Source organism: Antechinus flavipes, chromosome 4 (genome assembly GCF_016432865.1).
Source record: "Antechinus flavipes isolate AdamAnt ecotype Samford, QLD, Australia chromosome 4, AdamAnt_v2, whole genome shotgun sequence".
In the NCBI taxonomy this organism is placed as follows: domain Eukaryota; kingdom Metazoa; phylum Chordata; class Mammalia; order Dasyuromorphia; family Dasyuridae; genus Antechinus; species Antechinus flavipes.
The window spans coordinates 385,966,795-385,985,123 of NC_067401.1; the positions used below are offsets into that span (position 1 = coordinate 385,966,795).

The 18,329-nt window shown below is 57.7% G+C and overlaps 1 protein-coding gene across 7 annotated transcripts in view; it reads right to left on the reverse strand.

Moving 5' to 3' along the window:
- PPFIA4 (PTPRF interacting protein alpha 4) overlaps positions 1-18,329 on the reverse strand; it is a 61,070-nt gene that overhangs the window by 10,901 nt on the left and 31,840 nt on the right. For 4 of the 7 annotated variants that reach the window (XR_007953790.1, XR_007953788.1, XR_007953789.1 and 1 more), the window contains 16 exons: positions 16,751-16,834; positions 16,064-16,195; positions 15,856-15,918; positions 14,700-14,791; positions 13,384-13,504; positions 12,234-12,442; positions 11,315-11,555; positions 10,700-10,735; positions 10,221-10,354; positions 9,793-9,956; positions 8,283-8,376; positions 7,800-7,881; positions 7,192-7,392; positions 6,104-6,166; positions 5,488-5,514; positions 4,297-4,472 (listed from right to left, as the gene is read on the reverse strand). Coding sequence is in view for 2 of the 7 variants with exons in the window: in XM_051998602.1 (XP_051854562.1) it covers positions 4,297-4,472; positions 5,488-5,514; positions 6,104-6,166; positions 7,192-7,392; positions 7,800-7,881; positions 8,283-8,376; positions 9,793-9,956; positions 10,221-10,354; positions 10,700-10,735; positions 11,315-11,555; positions 12,234-12,442; positions 13,384-13,504; positions 14,700-14,791; positions 15,856-15,918; positions 16,064-16,195; positions 16,751-16,834 (1,919 nt within the window). In the remaining 5 variants the exon portion in view is untranslated. The remainder of the gene's footprint in view (positions 1-4,296; positions 4,473-5,487; positions 5,515-6,103; positions 6,167-7,191; positions 7,393-7,799; positions 7,882-8,282; positions 8,377-9,792; positions 9,957-10,220; positions 10,355-10,699; positions 10,736-11,314; positions 11,556-12,233; positions 12,443-13,383; positions 13,505-14,699; positions 14,792-15,855; positions 15,919-16,063; positions 16,196-16,750; positions 16,835-18,329) is intronic. The other 3 variants (XR_007953791.1, XM_051998603.1, XR_007953792.1) reach the window with 2 other exon arrangements.

Below are 18,329 nucleotides of genomic sequence, written 5' to 3' on the forward strand. Positions count from 1 at the left end.
AAGGGGATTCTGGGTGTGTATTCTCCCACAAAACAAGGGGCAGGGGGAATCCCAAGGACAATCAGCCCAAAGGGTCACAGGACTGAAAGTAACTAGAAATGTCCAAGGGACCAGAGCCAGCCCCCAGCCTGACCCTCATTTAGAGAGGAGGGAGTTGAGGCCCCAAGAGGGGAAGGGCCTGATTCTGATTCACACCCTGAGCAGGAGCCAGAATGGGAACTACACCTCCTGAGTCCTGTCCCACTCACTATCTGGTTTCTCTCTGCAGACAGTCACCAAGCAGCTGGGATCTCGAGAGCAGACCCCTGTACTGCCTGAGTCAACTGCACGGTCAGCAACATGCCCTGCTCATTTAGGTTTCAGGACCCCTGGCCCAGCCTGACTGACTGCCCAGGAAGGAGCCATAAGGAACCATTTTTGCTGGGCCAGGATACGATGAAAGAACTGGCCCCAGAGCCCGCTTCACAAGGTGGTAAGAAGAAAAGTGCGGGAAGAAGTAATTATGATCATAATCATAAGTAATTATGATCATAATGAGCCATGTACATTAAGATGGGTGTGAGATGGAGTAACTTCCAACTGAGATGGCCTTTTAAGAGAGGGGAAGCCAAGTCCTAGAATGGGGCAGACTGAGCCCCACACACGGGGCCATCCAATTTCACCTTGGTCATGGCTCCCTTCAGGAATCCTTGATTACTGACTCTCTACTACGTGCTTCAGCCCAACACAAGCTTCTCTGCTCTCCTCCGCGCCCCAACCCTCCCTCTCCTGACTTTGGGAGAACACCGAGACCACCTTTCCTGGGATTCCTCTGGGGTCACAGGGGCTAGATCTCACCCTGGACTCTCGGGGACTCCCCCTCGAGTGGCCTACGAGACTCCTTCGGCTCCAGATCTACCCCTCTGCTCCCTTCAGTCCTCCCCAAGCCTCCCTGCCGGCCTCAGCCCCACACCATCCTCGGCCTCTCCCTCCTCCCCTAGCATGTCTTTGATGCTCTAAAAGCCAGCCCACCGGCAGCCCGGGGGCCCAGCTGTGATCCTGGCTGCCTCCGGCCTCTCCCTGCCCCACCCCCAGGGGGCTTCCCGTCTGCCCCAGTGGCCCTTCGCGCAGGGACCGCCCCATCTCTGCAGGCGCTCTCTGCTTGGCTCCTCCCCACACTGCTCCCCCTGGTTCTTGCGGACAGCTCGCCGTTCCCACTCACCTCCGAGTACTTGGGCCTTATTTTATGTGTATACTGCGCACATGTATGTGTATTTACTTTAGGTACATATATGTGTATTTATGTATCATGTTCACCACCTCACCGGGGCCCTATCTGCATTTTCCTGGCAGAGACACTGGAGGGGCTCGCCATTTCCTTCTGCAGCTCATGTACAGATGAGGAAACTGAGGCAGGCGGGGCAAAGTGACTTGCCAGGAAATAGCTGAGGCCGTATTTGAAGTCGGGCCTTCTCGCCCCTTTGTGGCACAAGCTGGCTCCAGACCATGGTCTAGCCTCCTTCCACCAACCTGCCATCTATAGTCAAGGGGTGCGTCCTGGGCACCCGGCCGCCCCAACAGAACTCAGTACTTGCGCCCCTTCCCCCTCCTACCTGCTGTGAGCGCGGGTCCTCGCCTCTAACCGGGATTTCTGGCACCTTCCCTAAGGAGTCTCCCGACCTCCAACCGCTCCTTCCCAACCCATTCCCTTATCACGGCCAAAGTCACCACATTGTGGTCAAACCTCCAGGGACCTACTGCCTGTAGGACTAAACCTGTGTTTTCCTGACATTCAATGCCCTCCACAGCGGGCCCCCAACTTACCTTCCCAGCTCACTGCATCCTCCTCTCTTTCAGGTATTCTACACTGGAGTGGGACTGGTCCTCGACTCACCTGCCCTCCCCTTACTACACTCCCACCCTCTCGCACTCTCACTCGCCCATCTCTGCCTGCTGAGGGAGCCCTCCAGCTTCAGGCCCCAGCTCAGAGGCCCCTGCTCTAAGGGGTCATCGTGCCCCGAGTTCGCCACCCCAGCACTGCGCTGAATGCTCCTGTGGGCTAAGGAAGGTCTCTATCTGTATATGGCCGGCACCAGGAGAGGAGAGTTGCTGATGTTGGGGGCTTCCGAGCCCTGCTTCTGAGGGGCGGAGGGCGGGTCTGGATCTGAAGGCACCAAGACTAGGTACAAATCCAGCCTCATCTACTTACGATCTATATGGCCCTGGATATGTTACTTAATCTTAGACTGCCTCCATTTCCTCATCTGTAAAATGGGGATGATAACTCCTACCTCCCAGAGTTTCTGTGAGGATTAAAAGTGAGATATTTATAAAGCAATTTGCAAGGCATAATGTGCTATATATAAATGATAACTGTTATTATAGTTGTTATTAAAGTTAGTAAAATACAGACTCATCACATTTAATTCTCTCACTAGGTAAGTATTTTAGTGATTATTTTCCAGTTTTACAGCAGGATGGGACTTGAACTCAGTCTTTAGAAACCAGACCAATCTGCCTCTCAAATGTACACAATAGGCACTTAATAAATGAATATAATAGGGAAAGAAAATTTTTAAAAATGAGCATGATAGGAAGACGTCTCCCTTATTGAGTTACTCCTCTAAGAGTCTTTCCCCTGGGCAGATCTTGTGGCTGGACTGAGGCTCCATGCCCTCCACCTCCAGTTGTGTGGGCAGAAGGCGAATGTGTCCAGTCAGCAGAACAGGAAAGGAGACCATCCGGCTCCCTCCTCCCCTATCAATTACCGAGCTGGGGAGTGAAGGGAGCAGGTGCCCTGGCCTGGCCAGCTCCCTCCGGGAGGCGGAAGGAAGCCTTGACTTTTGAGTCGGCCTCGGTCCTGGTGCCCCAGAATCACAGGGCCCGGGGAACCAGTGCTGGTACCATCAGCTCGCAGTTTGACAGACTTCACCTGTGGGCCTCAGTCTAGCTCTAACCCAAAATGATCTAGGAATCAAGAACACCTTTCGAGACAAACCCACAAGGCCAAGAGAGCGATGAGCGTTAGAGAAACTTGCGCATTTCCTCTATCTGCTCTGGACAAGGCAGGACCTGGCCCTGGTTCAGACAGAGCCCACAGGCTCCTGAAGCACACTATTTCTCCAATGTGCCATCAACTCAAGTAAAAAAAACCCTGGGAATAAAAGTTTTGATTCTCTGAGGAGGCCCTGAGCTTAGAGGAAGGTCTGGGGGAGCCGCCCTTTGAGAGACATGATAGAGTGATGGCTAATCAATAGCATCTTTCCTTTACTCAGGAGTAATTTTGGCAGAGAATCCAGTTCGTGAATCCTCAGTGCAAGCAAAGGTACAGAGCCAGGAGAAAAGTACAGAACCAGCCCTGAAAGAACCAGTTTAAAAAATGCTAGAGAAGAGATTGGTAAAGTGAAGTCATTCTTAATTTCTTAAACATTCAGGGTCAAAGGCAACTGGACTTAAAACCAGAGAATCCCAAAGTTGGGAAGGAAATCCAGCATGTCGTCCCTCTCATGCCTCCAGGATCAAAGGCCATATTCTCTGTTAGGCTTCGGACAACCCTTCAAACCTGGTCCTTCCCACAATTGCATTCTTCGGGACTTTCCTCTCCTCCGAGGACTTGGTAATGCAAAGGCCCCTGCCTCCTGATTGCTCCTCTCATTAGTCCCCTCTCCTGCCTCCACAGCCCCACCCTGGTTCTGCTCCCGGTCTGGAATCTTCTCCCTCCTCAGCTCCGAGTCTCTCTTCCTCTGGCTCCCTGTAGAACTCCACTTGAATCCTATCCTCCACAGAAGACCCTTCCCAGCCCCAGGCCCACTACTGGTACCTTCCCATTAAGATTATCTTCTACTTAAACGGCCTAAGTGTATTTATTCATTTGAAGTTGTCTCCCCCATTGGAATGGGAGCTCTGTGAGGACAGGGACTGACTTCTGCCTTTCTCTGCATCCCCAGCACCCAGCCCAATGGCCGGCACATTTAATAAATGCTTACTGATTAATTCACTGAACTCAGAGGTCACTTAATTTCTCAGACAAAAGATGATTTCCCTCTATGGCATCCCTGTGTAATGGTTATCCTGCTTCTTCCCCAGAGGGGCAGTTATGACTCTCACCTTAAAAGTACAATGAGAGAAACCAAGGCTGGACTTAAAAGGAGGACTTCCTACGAGTGAAGGCTTGGAGACTGCATTGGAATGGAATACCGGCACTGCCGTCTCGCTTCCTACAGCCAGGCAGCCCGCGACCAAATCTGGGGGATGTGCCGTCCACCCCAGAATCAGGGGGCCGGCCCAAACGTCCCTGGATTCCTGACCCCAGCTTACCGATGGAAACTGTCCACCATCTTCAGATGGACCCGAAGGTCCTTCTTAGTGAGATGATCCAGCATGCGGGCATCCACCAAGCACTCCATAAAGTAGCTGCGGTACTGGGGGAGCCCGAGGCTGGGGAGCCACTCATTCCCAATCCACTCGTGATTCATGTCTCCATAAGCCAGCGTCTGCCACAGCAAAAAGGTGAGGGATGGGGGGTTAGCAGCCTTCACATATGGTTAGAATTGTCAATCCAACTTTTACCCAGAAAGGAGTAAAGAGGTTTCAACACTGACTTCCCTCTACAGTTTTTTATAGTTGGAGTGATGGTGAGGGGGTAGAAGGACAACTGGAAATTGGATCTGTTTCGAATAATCTAAGCTGATGGGCCTTTGTCATTAACCTCCCTTCCTTCTCTTCGGCTTAGCCTGATGATGGCCAACTGGATGCTCTACCAGAAAAATGCAATAAGGCCCTCAGAGAGCCCTCAAAGTGAATCACTGAGAGCCGATAACATATGATCCCAAACAGAGCCAGATCTCCATGCCTCAGGACTGGCCTTTTAGCCAGTGGCACATTTAGCACGTGGGTTACACTCGGGCCTTTGCTCTCTGATTACAGGCCATTTCTTGGTTGGTCAATACTTCCCAGGCAGGGCAAGGCCCACAAGAGACTGATCTATCTGCCATTTCTGCCCTCCAGAGAAGGAGCCATAAGAGCAGGGCTAATGTACATGAAGCTCAAAAGAAGACCAGGAACCATTAGGCTCTCCCATCACTTTGCCAGGTATCCTGGCGGTCCTGAAGGAACCATTCCCCAACTTTCTGGATTGTTTCTCTAGGAGGCAAGGCTAAGAGTAGTAGGAGAGTCAGCTATCTGGAACATAACATGTAACAGGGAACTCTCAGAGAGGCCCTAATGCCACTTTTTTAAAAATACACATTTCTCAGTGGCAGAAACTCCTGCTCCTCATGGCCTTTAGAGCATTTATTTTGTGATAAGATAATTATGTATCAGGTGATGGTTCAATATTTCTGACCCACGGTAAAAACCAGTGGACAGTTGCTACACCTTGCTTTGGACACATAAATGTATAGCTAAGGCTCTTCTGCAGAGCGAGACCAGAAAGGAAAACTAAAGTCAACTAGAAGAGTTGGAGAGAGACTCCAGAATCTCCAGAGGGAGTCACGCAGGGGATCTTACCTGGGCCCAACTGCCCTCCTCACTGTCCTAGCAGGAGCAAGAGCAGCATGTCAGGAGAAAGAGACTGAGTCACTTCTTGCACAACCTCTACCTGCACATACCCACCTTGAAGAGGCAGAGGGAGGAGGTCACAAACTGGGGGCAAGTGGGGTGGGGCTTGGGGAAGGAAAGCGGGTGGGGGTGTATGATGTATTCATCTGGAAAAGTGTGCCTCTCACACTCACACTCTCACATCCCCTGTGCTTGGTCCTTGGATTTGTCCTGAAAAGTGATAGTCAGAATGCCCGGATGCTCCCAGCCCCTCCTTGAGGTCCAGGATATGGGGCCCCCTGGCATCAGAGCCCAGGACAGCCCTCTCCACTATTGCCACCACAGGCCCGGGCTGGCCTGGGTCTCTTTTAGAGCACCCACAGCCCAGGAGGGAGCCCAGGAGTTCTCTGTGAGTTAGAGCCCTAAGAGCTCTAACAGAGACAGAGTCCTAACCCTCCTCCTGCTCCTCCCTACTTCAAAGGCAGAGGGTCCCTCCAGCTTTTCAGGGCCCCCTGGGCACCTAGATCCCTGCAACAACCACCCTCGTCTCTGATTCCCAACCCGAAGGGGGGTGGGGTTGACTCACTGTTTTTGTGGATGTTGCCAGTGTCTCCATCTCCTCGTGGGTGACCCAGACATTCCCAGAGGACTACAAATAGTGGGAGGAAAAAAGTTGGGAAGGCAAAGGGAACTACAGTCAGAGCCCTGTCTCTGCCCCTGTGCTTCCCTGCCCAAACCATTAATTTCCTGGCCTCTTGGACATTGGACAATGAAGGAGAAAAACACATGGATTTTCAGAATGCTCAGGATAAATTCTTAATCGCAAAACATCAGAGGCAAAAAGAGAGAGACAGACAGACAGACAGACAGTCAGACAGACACAGAGAGACAGAGACAGAGAGACAGAGAGAGAAAGAGACAGACAGAGACAGAGAGAGACAGACAGACAGTGAAACAGAGAGAGAGACAGAGACAGAGAGAGACAGACAGACAGTGAGACAGAGAGAGACAGACAGACAGTGAGACAGAGAGAGACAGAGACAGACAGAGACAGAGACAGAGAGAGAGACAGACAGACAAGCAGACAGACAGAGAGACAGAGACAGAGACAGAGAGAGAGAGACACAGAGAGAGAAAGAGACAGAGAGAGAGAGAGAAACAGAACAGGATGGTCCCCAGACATGCATTTTCCTTCCTTTCCTCAAAAGCATGAGTCACCAAAGGGCAGTCTTCAGCTTTCCTAGTAAAGATCCCAAGGGCAGACTTTTCCTAGAGCACAGACATGACATGAGTCCTTTCCTCTATTCCTTCCTCCTCCTTCAAACTCCCCTACTCTCACCCATTTCAGGATGGCCTAAACCAAGGGTGGGCAACTCTGGGCAGAAGGCGCGGGATCATTTGCCTGGGCCAAAGCTAGGGACAACAGCTTTCCACTGCCTGGGCTCGGTGAGTGGATCATGTGGCAAGGCCGGGAACGAAGTTATAAAGATCCAAACGGCCCTGGACAGAAAAAAGGCGCCGTCCCGGAGCCGTACTCTGCCGGGAAGGAAGGAAAGCCTCAGCTCAGAGACCCTCTAGCCCAGGAATTTCATTCTCACAGGCGAGTCAGAGTGGCCACAGGCCCAGAGGGCCCCCCCCCCGCCGGGGTCTCCCTGGGGCTGCGCCCCTGCTCACCGTCCTGGAGGTGGGCGGGGCTGAAGGGCTGGTCAGAGACACCATCTCCTGGATGGCCAGCCGCAGCTTGAGCCGGTGCAGGGCGTTGCTGATGCCGATCTCCCGCTGGATCTCCGTGTCTGAGAGGGCCGACATGATGGCCCCGCTCTTGACGTTGGCTCGGCAGGCAGCCACGTACCAGGCCGGCATGCCCACCCACAGCTGCCGAGAGAAAAGATGGGGGGTCGGCTCCCAGGCCCTCCGTTCTCCCTCTCCCCAAAACCAAGCCTCTCCCAGGGATGAGAGAGACCGAGACAAGCTGGCGGTGGGGGATCTGGGAACAAGAGGGCCCTTAGGAGCAGGGCTCCAGGGAGACTCGGTCATCTGGCTGGGCTGTCTGCCTGGTCAGCGCTTGTAGGAAGGGCCATACCAAGGAGCACAACGGCTGCTGGGCACAGGCATTTCCAGGACAACGGGCTCAGCCCATCGGAGGCCACCCCTAGACTCATCCCAAACAGCCGGCCAGATTACCGATTGGACACCTCACACTAACTGCCAGGGGTCCCAGGGACCCCGCAGTCCTATTTGGGGGTCTCAGCCCCTTTGCTCCTCCCCACTGCCCTGCTCACCTCCAGCCATGAGACCACAGTGGGGCCATCCCAGTGGGCAAAAGGCATTCCTTTCCGGCGTGCGTCCTCGAGAAGCTGGTGTCTGGTGGGGAAAAAAGCAAAGCAGACTCAGAGGGTCCTGCCCGGCCCTTTTCTGTGCCCACCGACATGGGAGCCAGGGGCTCTCCCCAGACCCACACCTGGGAACAGCTCCCCCAGCCTCCGGAAGACTGGCTCTGCCCTGTTCCGAGAAACTGGGGAAGCAGGGCATGGGCCTGATGCCCAAAAGGTCTAACTGCTTGTCAGATACTCTAGAACTGCCACACAACCATGATATAGAAACACAAAGACCTCTCTCTGACCATCCTTCCGGAGGCTCCCTTAAATCTCTCTCCACAGTCAGTCCCTGATGTGTCACTGGGGGCTGCCCTGGGAAGATGCTCGAGCCCATTGGGTCGGGGATTGCCCGGGGGGAGGAGGACTGACCTGAGCCCCAAGCCTTACTTCTTTCTCAAGCGCCGGTCCTTCTCAGCCTGGGTTCCCAGCTTGGCAGGCACCAGGGGCTCCTGCAGATTGAGCTCCGACTCAGACAGGAGGACTAGAAATGAAGAAATGGGGATGTCAGTGTCCAGCCTCCCGAGATCCCAGGCAGATACACCCCCAATTTCTCTTAGCAAAGCCCAGCCACATTGGGGAAGATGGGGGCAGGGGGTGTCAGAAGCAGATTCTACTCAAACCTGAGTGAGACCCAAAGGGAGGCCATCCAAGGGGACATCTGTCCAGAGCCTCAAGGCTTCTCTCCCACCCCCAATGAGTGCGGGGGCTTCAGGGAGCCGCCTCTGCCCAGCCTCCCAACTCTGTTCTGTCCCCTCCCCACCTCAACCCATAGCCAGAGAAACATCCTGGTCCTGTCACCACAAGTCATCCCGTGCCCCAAAGCCCTGGGCAAAGGAATGACTACAGGGGAGGAGCCTGTCTGTGGCCCAGCCCCGCGCTTGTCCTGGTCCCTAGGTCACTACTGGGCCTGCACCCCAGAGCCTCCTCCGGAAATCGTGGCTGCTTTCCGAGCCCGCTGGGCAGGAGCTGCCCCCCCCCCCCGGGCAGCAGGCAGCAGTTTGTCCTTCAATCAGTCACTCAATCCAACATTTATTAAAGGCTCACTATTATACAGAGACCTGGAGGTGTTTAGCCCTTCTCCCAAGATAGAGAGCTGTGAGTGAATAAAACCCAACATCAGGTCCCGGCAGGGAGAGATGTGACCTAGCCCTTCCCCAAGGGCTCACTTGCATAAAATGAAGGGCTTTCTGTGCTTTCCTCAGTCACTGAATAACATATTTTCTGAATGGTCCCAGAGCCCTGTGGCCAATCCACTGAAAGAGGCAACATCTTATAAAGAGCGGTCTCCGTAATCCCCACCAACTGATGGCAAACAGTGAAATGGAGAATTCAAAATGGGAGTAACGCCATCAAGTCCTACTCCTCTTGCTCTGGGAGCGGAGTTGTGTTGAGAGAGAAATACAGGTATGGCAGCTCCCCGGGGGGGATAGGGCTCTGGGGTAAAGCTGAAAAGCCTTCAGCCTCCAGAGACCCTCCCCCCGATCCACAGTCTCCTGTTTTCCTGCACCTGAGACCCCTGCAAAGCACTAGCCTGAGTGCGGCTGCAGCCCAGCCCCCATCCCTTCCCCTCTCTGACCAAGCTCTCCTCCTGCCCCGGGCTTTCCTGAGGTGGGGCCGGCAATTGGGAGTTTTGACCTAAAAGTTCTTCCCTTCCAAGTCCTACAGGCTGCAGGCTGAGCTCGGGAGTAAGGACAGACAGAGCTGGCAACAAGGACACAGCCAACCACTGGAAACGCCACAGGGCTGAGTAAGTTCTCCCCAAACCCAGGGCCCCAAAGGCATCACAGCCATAGCACCGAGAGCCTGAGACCAATGGGAATAAGCCCCGGCGCCTCCCGGCCCGCCCCTCGCCCCTTTCCTCTTCGGCCGCCTCCTGCCACCTGAGGGGGTCAGAGACCTTGGCCCGTGGCTCCCTCTCGGCTCAGCTGGATCAGCCTGCCCTTCTCCTTCTTCCCAAAGAGCCGCCCGATGGAGGACTTGATGCCCTTGCGCTTGGTGCCCTTGTGCAGGGAGTCCTGGCTGCTGTTGCTGCTGCTGGGGTTGCTGCCTTGGTCATCGGCACTGCAGGAAGGAGCCAAGGGGGCGAGAGGAGCGGAGGGAGAGGCCGTTAGAGCCGGGAGAGGGGCCGGGGGCTGGGGGCCGCCTCAGCAAAGGCTCAGAGCTGGTTCCGTGTGCCCGGCCGCCTGGCAGGGGGCGGCTGAGACCCCCACCAGGGCGTAACCTCTGTGGGGACAGGGACTGCCCCAGGCCTCGCCCAGGGCCTCGTGTGCCGGCAGGCTGGCGGAGTGGGGCGGGGGGGGGGCGGCCAGGGCCCACCCCGCTCACCTTTTGCCTTCGTCCTGGCTCAGGGCCGGATGGCCAAGCTTCTCTAACCGCAGAGTCCTGGGTGAGGAAGGAGGAGAAGTCTCACATTTTATGGTGGTTTTATCTTCTCGGTTCTCTTCCCGAGCCACTGGTGACTGAACAGACAGTAAAGCCGTGAGGGGCACAGGGCCGAGATGAGGTGCCTGCCGGCCACCAGTGCTCTGACTGACCCGCCCCCACTGACCCGCACGGGCAGCTCCTCCAAGAAGCCAGAGCCTAGAGGCCCCTCTCGGGGGGAGGGGAGACTCCCCGGGGCCGCAGGGGCTGGGCAGGCCGGGAGAGGCAAAGACAGGGGAAGCCCACTTCCTGAGGGGCACCTGGGCCAGTTTCATGAGACCCAGGGCAGACTTTCAGAGCCGGCCACCCAGGAGTGGGCAATGAGGAGGAGCGGGGGTCCCAGGCTTCTGAGAGGTAGCCCCCGGGCCCTCAGGAGCACTCACCAGCAGCTTCCTCCTGTGCTTCCTCAGGTCACTGGGCTGCAAGAGAAAGAGAAAAAGTGGAACATACAAATCCCCCCGGGCACCCCCGAAGCTGGCAGTCGGCCCATGCAGGGTGAGGCAGCACGGTCTGGGGTGGCGGAGGAGCTGGGCCTGCAGCCTAACTCTGCCAGGACCGGGGAGGACAAGGCCGCCAGCCTCCCGGCGCTCTCGGGCGCCCAGGAAGAGCCTGGCACTGAAGGCACTGCCAGAAGGGGCAGTGTCGGTCTTGGGGGGAGACCGACTGGGAGGGAGTCTGACGCTGGCTCCCCACAAGGGCAGGACACGCTAGGCGGAAACCAGCCTCGGGGTGACGTCCTCTAGAGCAGCCAGTCGTTTCTACCCCCAGCAGCGGGTTCCCGGACCTCTCCGGTCCCAGAGACCCGGGAGCAGCCTGACCTGGGAGCGGGCGTCCTGGGCAGAAAGCGCCCCGCTCCCAGGAAAGACCAACCAGACTCTCCCGCCAAAGGCGGCCCCGGCCCCAAGAACCCCGCGGCTCCCTCCATCAGTTCCAAGCAGAGACTCGTGACATCCTGGGTTCCTGGGAAGATCGGAGGAGACCCAGGACGCAGGTCTCACCAAGGTCATGACACCCATTCGGTCCAGGTCCTGGGCGGCACTGCGGGAGGTGAGTTTGGGTGTGGAGCGCCCACTGAGGGGTGGAGAAGCACTGGCCAGAGACAGGGCGGTCAGCGAGGTGGGGATGGAGCTGCGCTTGCGCAGCTGGGTGAGGTTCAGCGCTTCCATGCTGCCACTGGTTACCCGTGTCTCGATCTCTTCCGCCCGGAGCTCGGTCGATTCCTTCTCCTCCTGGATCATCCTGGCAGGAAAGAAAGCCCTTCAGCCACGCGGCCGTCTGGGCGGGGGGAGGCCTGCGGGAGAGCCACCCTCAGCGGCTACTCGGAGGCCCCGTCCTCCTCCGGAGCTTCCCGGAAGCAGCCTCCAGCAAGGCCCGCGGGCCCGCGGAGGAGCAGGCCGGCTCCGAGGCCCCCAGCTCCCCGGGCGGCCTCGCCCAAGCTGCCTCACCCGGACCTGGCTCGCTGGCCCTGAGCTCCTTCCCACTTCGGACCCATGCTCCTCTTTCCCGTGCAGTGCCAGCCAGCAGGCCCTCCGGACCCTGACCAACCTCCCGGGGAACGGCTGCCTCCTGCGCCCCACCGAGGATTCTGGGAGCCAGCTGAGAAGAGCAAGCAGGGCCTCCTCCCCCCGGGCCCCAGGACCCCCTCCTCTTCCTGCACCCTCCCCTCCTTGCCCCGTCAGGCCCCAGAGGAGGGCGCCCGGAGCCCCCTGCCGAGATGAACACCAGCCTCGCCCTGAGACAGTGACCCCTGTGGTACCCGACGCCATTCCTGAGCCGGCCCAGGTCTTATCCCCAAATAATATGCAATGACATCGTGTGTGTGCAAAGCAGCACAGAATCCACATTATCCCCAATTCTCAGATTCAGAAGAACCAGCCCCTCCGAGCCCTCTCAGCGTCGGGCAGCCTCGCCTCCAACCTGATCTCCTCATTGATGGCGTCCAGCTGTTCCTGAAGCATCATGGCCAAGGTCTGCGCGTCCGAGTGGCCGCTGGGAGAGATGACGCCCACGGAGCCCACCATGCCCTCGGGCTCCTCCTCATCCACATCGGAGATCTCGGGGTCACTGTCAAAGGCGGGGGCGGCCGTGGAAGCCAGCCCCCCGGAGAGCGGCGAGGGCTCCCAGTCCTTAACAAAGTTTGGGGGGTGGAGAAAGCAGGAGGAGCGGTCAGACGCCCCCCAAGGTGGCAGGACGCCCCCCAGCTCCTCCCCTGCCCCACCCAGGTGCGCACCCACACACCCCCATCGCTCGGGCTCCCTGGCCAAAGCTGTCACAAGCCACAGGCCACAGGGGGCCTTGGAAAGGCCCGGTAGAACCATAGGCCAGTGCCGCCCGTGAGCAGCACCGGGGTCTCCCCGCAGCTCTCCCTGCAGCCTCCCTGGGCGGGGTTCCCAGCGGCCTCTGCCGCCTCTTTCTCCGACATCCAAACTGGAGCAGAGACAGATAATGGGGAGGAAGAGGGAGGGGACCAGGGGAGGCCTCCTGTCGCAGCCCAAGCCCCACACAGCTCTGGCCGCCTTTCCTCAATCCCGCCACTGTGGAAGTGGGGTTCGGGGGAGCCGAGCAAGGAGAGGAGTCCTTGGGGAGGGCCTCGGAGAGAAGGGAGCACGGGCAGGGACGGGCCCTTCTGCGTACAGAGGGAAGGCGCTGGCTCAGCTACTTCCCAGAAAACACCATTCCGGGCCCACTCAGTTCCTCACTTGTCTCTCCCTCTCTACATGGCAACCACTTTTCTGACCTCACTGTGCATTGTGTGCGTACACACGCACACACACACACACACACGCACGCACACACACACGCACACACCCTGACTGGCCACCTGCCAGTCCCACCCCCCTCTTCCCCACCTCAGGGAGGAGGGGGCTCAGGGGGTCCGGGGCCCCACAGCTGTTACCACTGACAGACGGCCTTGAGCCCCCGCGGCTGCAGCTGTCAGTGGTTGAGGGGAGGGCTGAGGGGCGAGGATTTGCACCACACGCCAGCCGCCGGCGTAACTGGAGCCAGGCACGCGGCAGGCTGGACCCTGAAGGCCCCAGGGGAACTTTCCCCCTCCCCTCCTCCTCACCTTGGTGGGCTCCTCGCGAAGGGCAGAAAACCTGCGGTGAAGGCTGGGGGTGGGGCCAGGGGGAGCGTGGGCCCCGGCACTCATAGAGAACCGAAGGTCCGCAGCACTGCCCATGTGGGACCTGAGGGGAAGGGGAGAGCGTGCCTTGAGCACAGGGACCCCCGATGCTGTGCCTTCCATACTAGGCAGGACTGTCAGAGAAGGGTCCGTTTGGACACCCCCACCCTGGGGACGGGCAGTCTACGCAGAGCTGGATCAGCACCCGGGCCTGTGGCAAACCTTGGGGAGGCTTCAAGCCTGGAGGCCACACCCCTGGGCTCAGGAAACTTCTCGGGCCTGGAACCCCCTTCTAGGGTCCCTGCCAACACGTCAGCTCTCCTGCCCCTCACTGTGCTCAAGGACCCCGAGGGGGGCGGACTAGGAGGGCCTCTTCAGAGCACTTCTAGGGGTGGGAGCAATGGAGGTCCCAGCTTCTCTTTTCCCCCAGCATCAGCCCCCTGGGCCCAGAGGGTTAGGGGTACAGGCCAGAGGGTGCCAAAGACAGAACAGGAAGAAAAAAGGGGCCGAGAGCTCGCTCGCCCTGTGATGCCCCACTAGTGCTTTTCTACCGGCAGCCCCTCAAAGGGAAACGAGGCCGCAGGAGACGGTGTTCGGCAGAGTGGGGCTGGGGGTGGCAGAGAGCGTGGCGAGGGCGCTGGAGGGCCTGGCGGCCAAAGACTGACCAACTGTCTCCTCTGAACCACCTACGTGTCACCCCCCCAAGAGAATCTTGGGGCCACAGTCACTTCCCCTCTCTGGGGTCCGGCTTCCCGTAAAACGAGGGGCTTGGCTGAAGTCCCCCTCACTCAGAGTCGCTAGTGACTCCCAAGGCCCTAGTGTTCCCAAGCAGAGCACAAGTGGAACCAACCAAGTGGGCCGAGGAGCCGGGCTGGGTCCCCCCTCTGTGGGGGAGGAGGGCTGGGAGTCAGAGGCCTGGGGTCCGAGTCCCAGTGCGGACGCTGCTCTAGCCGTGTGACCCTGGGCCAGTCACTTGCCTAACCTCCCGGGCCTTGGCTGGGAGGGTCTGCCTCACGGGGGCAGGCGGCATTCTCCGGACCATCAAGGGCCATTTAAAGGCCCCTTTTTCTCTCTTGACCTCTGGGAGCCATGGTTACCTCATCTGGAGTAAGATGAGGCTCTTGTTTTTATAGGACAGAGGCTGTTGAATGGGATCATCCCAGGAGCCATGAGATGGTCAGCATCCAAAGAAGTCTTTCCTTCTCTCGGGATGCTCCAGGGACCCCTCCGAGCGTACCCAGACTCCTCAACTCTAGTACCTGGAATGGACGCCATCTGCAAATGGCCCCCCTCGACCCTTCAGCTGGTCCACCTCCAGGCGTAGCTTCTCAATCTCTTCTGAAAGGCGGCCCTGTGCCAGGCCAACCCAGGGAGGGTGGGGGTCACAGAGGGGACGGTGGGGGTTGGGTTGGGGCAAAGAGAGGGCAGCAGAGAGGGGAAAGTGGAGGTCAGGGAAGGGTGAAGAATTCCGCACAGGCCGCACCCCAGAAGCCCCACTCTAGGCCCGCTCCTGACACCTAGGATTACAGATCAACCGGTGCCGTCCTGGCCCAGGCCGGCCCAAGAGTGTCAAGGCTCAGAGGGGGATCTGGTTAAGGAGGGAGGCTCCAGCTCCCAGAGAAGCACCCAGCGCGCTCGCTGTCTGTCACACAGAGAGGACAGGGGCTGGCCCAGGGCGGGTTTGGATGGGAATTCCACCTAAGAGACTGCCCGGAGCCCCACTGCCGCTGATTCCACTTGCCCCCTCCATAGACGCAAAGCAGCATCCGGGGGCGAGAGAGCACAGGCCCTCCAGGGCTGGCAGGCTGGCAGATGGGGGGCACTCTGCGGACCACTGGCTCACCAGACTGCCCACAGACAGAGCCACGTCCCCTCTGGGACCACGAGGGGAAGCCCCTTGCGGAAGCAGCGCAGATCTGCCAGGCAGTAGAGGCAGATCCCAAAAGAACCCCCGAAGACCCCTCTGTGGGGCAGCAGAGGAGTGGATCACAGCGACCAGGCCCAGCACGCCCCTCTCCTGCCTGGGCTCAGGGGGCTCCAAACTCTCCCTCTGCCCATGGGCACACCTGGCACTCACAGAGGCAAATGCAAGGACCATCCCAGGAACACTCGCTGGGGCCCAAGCCCAAGGAGAACTTCTCACTGGCTCACACGGGCTCACACCTGGGCCCCAGGAGCTATTTGGGTGACCTTGAGCTGCCTTTTTCTCCCCCATTTGGGCTTTGCCGTCCTCATCCAAAAGAGGAGAGGGCAGAGCACGCTGGTTTAAATGCTCAAAGTAAGAGGCCCTGGAGAGCATCTCCAGAATGGGGGCACAGCCTGAACACTACCCCCCAGAACGGCCTGGCGGCCCCCGCCTCGCCACCCCGGGCGGTTCGGGCGGGCCTGTGGAAGGCAGTGGCGGCCAGCAAGTACCTTGTGATGGTGCTGCTCCTCAATCTGCCTCTGGGAGCTCTCCAGCTCCTGGATGAGCGTGTTCTAGGGAAGAAAGAGAGCCCCCGCGGTGGCGAGGATCAGACTCAGGAGAGCTGGAGGGCGCGCGCCCCTCCCCCACACGCCCCCGCCCCAGAGAAGGAGGCGCACCCACCGGCGGGACCCCCACAGCCCAAGCCCTCAGCCGCACCTTCTCCTCGAGGGCAGCCATCCGCTCCTTCAGGTGTAGCTGCAGCCGCTCATTGGACTCACTTAGCAGCCGATCCACAGTGTCCGAGAGACGCTTGTTGTGGTCTTCATTCATCTTTTCCCGCTGGCGTACCTGCCATGAGACACGCCACGTGGTACCCAGAAGCCCCTGGGACTGGGGTGCTCCTCGAGGAGCCAGGAGTTAGCTTTGCCCTCCTTTTGTCTGCTTCTTTCTTCTGGGAGGCTTCCCTCCTGGGAACCTGCTCTGGGGCCCTCCCTCTCCACTCTAATGCTACCTTGTCCCTTTGCCTTCCCTCAGTTTCCCCACTTTCCCTGTTCACTCCTCCCCACCCCCTCCCCTCTTGCCAGCTCCCTTTTACAGGATTTCTTATCCCACTGTAACTTTTTTCAAGGGCAGGGACTCCATTGGTATCCCAAGTGTTTATAAAGCACAATGCCTGACACCCAATATGTGCTTCCTAAATGCTCTCTCATCCCTTACTCCTCCTCGGCACCGGCCATGCCCTCTGAACTCCTGCCCCACCACCCCCATAACTCTGCTCCCTCTCTGCTCCGTGCTTCCCGAACACCCTTCAGAGAACCCCTTGAGAACCTGACTGGGGCCCCTTCTCCCTGCTGGGCGCCCAGCCACCCCTACAGAGCCCCTTGGGGGCTTTGGTGCTCTCACCCTGGCCAGCTCCTGATTCTTCTCTTCTAGCTGGGCCTCCAGTTGCCGAAGGTGCTCCTCAATGTTGCCGTGCCGCTCCTCAGCCTGGGGATGCCAACACTGTTCCTGACTCTCCCCTTCCTCGTCCTTTCCCCGCCTCCCCTCCCCATCCCAACTCCTATCCCAGCAGGGCTAGCCCCCAGAGCGAGGAACAGCCCAGGCCTTCCATGGCCCGGCCCTTGCCTCTCTGATCCTGCTAGAACTGGGACTCAAAGAGCTACAAACACATTCTTCCATCTTCATTCAAACCAGAACAGCCTTTGTCTTTCTTATAGAAACACCCCCAGAGGAGACTAGAGCCCTTTGGCCTGACATTGTGGTTCACAGTCCTCACCAGCGAGCAGCCCCCCTCCTGAGTCACCCTGGCCGGTAGCCAGCTGCCCCTCCTCCCAGAACACCCTCAAGACTCCAACAAGCAGCCGGCCCCCCTCTCTTCCAGGACAAACTGCCTAAGGCACCTTCAGAAGCCCACCTTTCAAACCTCTTGCCAGTTAAGCCTTCCCTTGATTTCTTCCTATTACAGGAGAATTGTAGAGAGGAAAGAAACTTACAGAGGGAAGAAGCCCTGGGCTCTGGTGCCAGCTCTGTGTACCCTTGTAGAATTACTATCATCTGTAAAATGACAGTTCCCTTCAAAATCTGATGCTGCCAGTTCTGGGCCCACACTCAAGGCAAGGTGCCTAATCAAGGCCTCTCCAGGGCAGACAGAGCCCTTACAGGTCCAGACCATATTCCAGTGCCACCCTGGGCTCCCTGGGCCAGAACCTGAGGCCAGCAGAAAAAGCCCAAAATGCACAGACAAGTTCTGGAAACTCTCCCACAGAAGGATCCCCAAGGAGAAGACACTGAACTCAAAGGTCAACATTCCCAGGTTCTAATCTGAAAATAGCAGGATGAACCTCACTCCTTGGAAAGGAGATGGTATAGGAGGAGAGGCGAGCTGACCTCCCTTAAAGGAGAGGCAGATATTCCCAAGCTCCCTTTAATTCATATATTTGTCATCCATGAATTTACCCAAACTTACTTAAAACTATTTGCCATATTGGTCAGAAAATAAACTGTTCTTCTTCCTCGCAAATCTGATTTATATAAAACTTGCCTGCAGAATCATCATTGTCACTACTACCACATACAGGTACTACTTTTCTTCCTTTCAAAGTGATTTTATCTTAGAGCTGTAATTCCTAAGTCAGAGCTCTATATTTCCACCTTGCATCACCACTTCCTGAGGGGAATGAGCTTCATGAAGTTCACTGTCCACTTAGAGGTTTAAAAGGATCACTCCTCTCCCTGGTGTGTGCTCTCTCCTCCAGGGCAGATCGCAGACCTTCCCCACTTAGTCGTCCTGGGTTATTCTCACCCACATCCACCCATGGATGGTCCATCCAAGGCAGAGGTTCATTGCTGTTTGGGGGGAGGGAGACAGGATGTCATTGCAGCCCCTGGACCACCCACAGGTTGTTTCATACTCTCACTACAAGGCCAGTCCATCTCCTTTTCTGGTTGAACAAGCCCTGAACAATTTTTTTCTGTGTGTTTT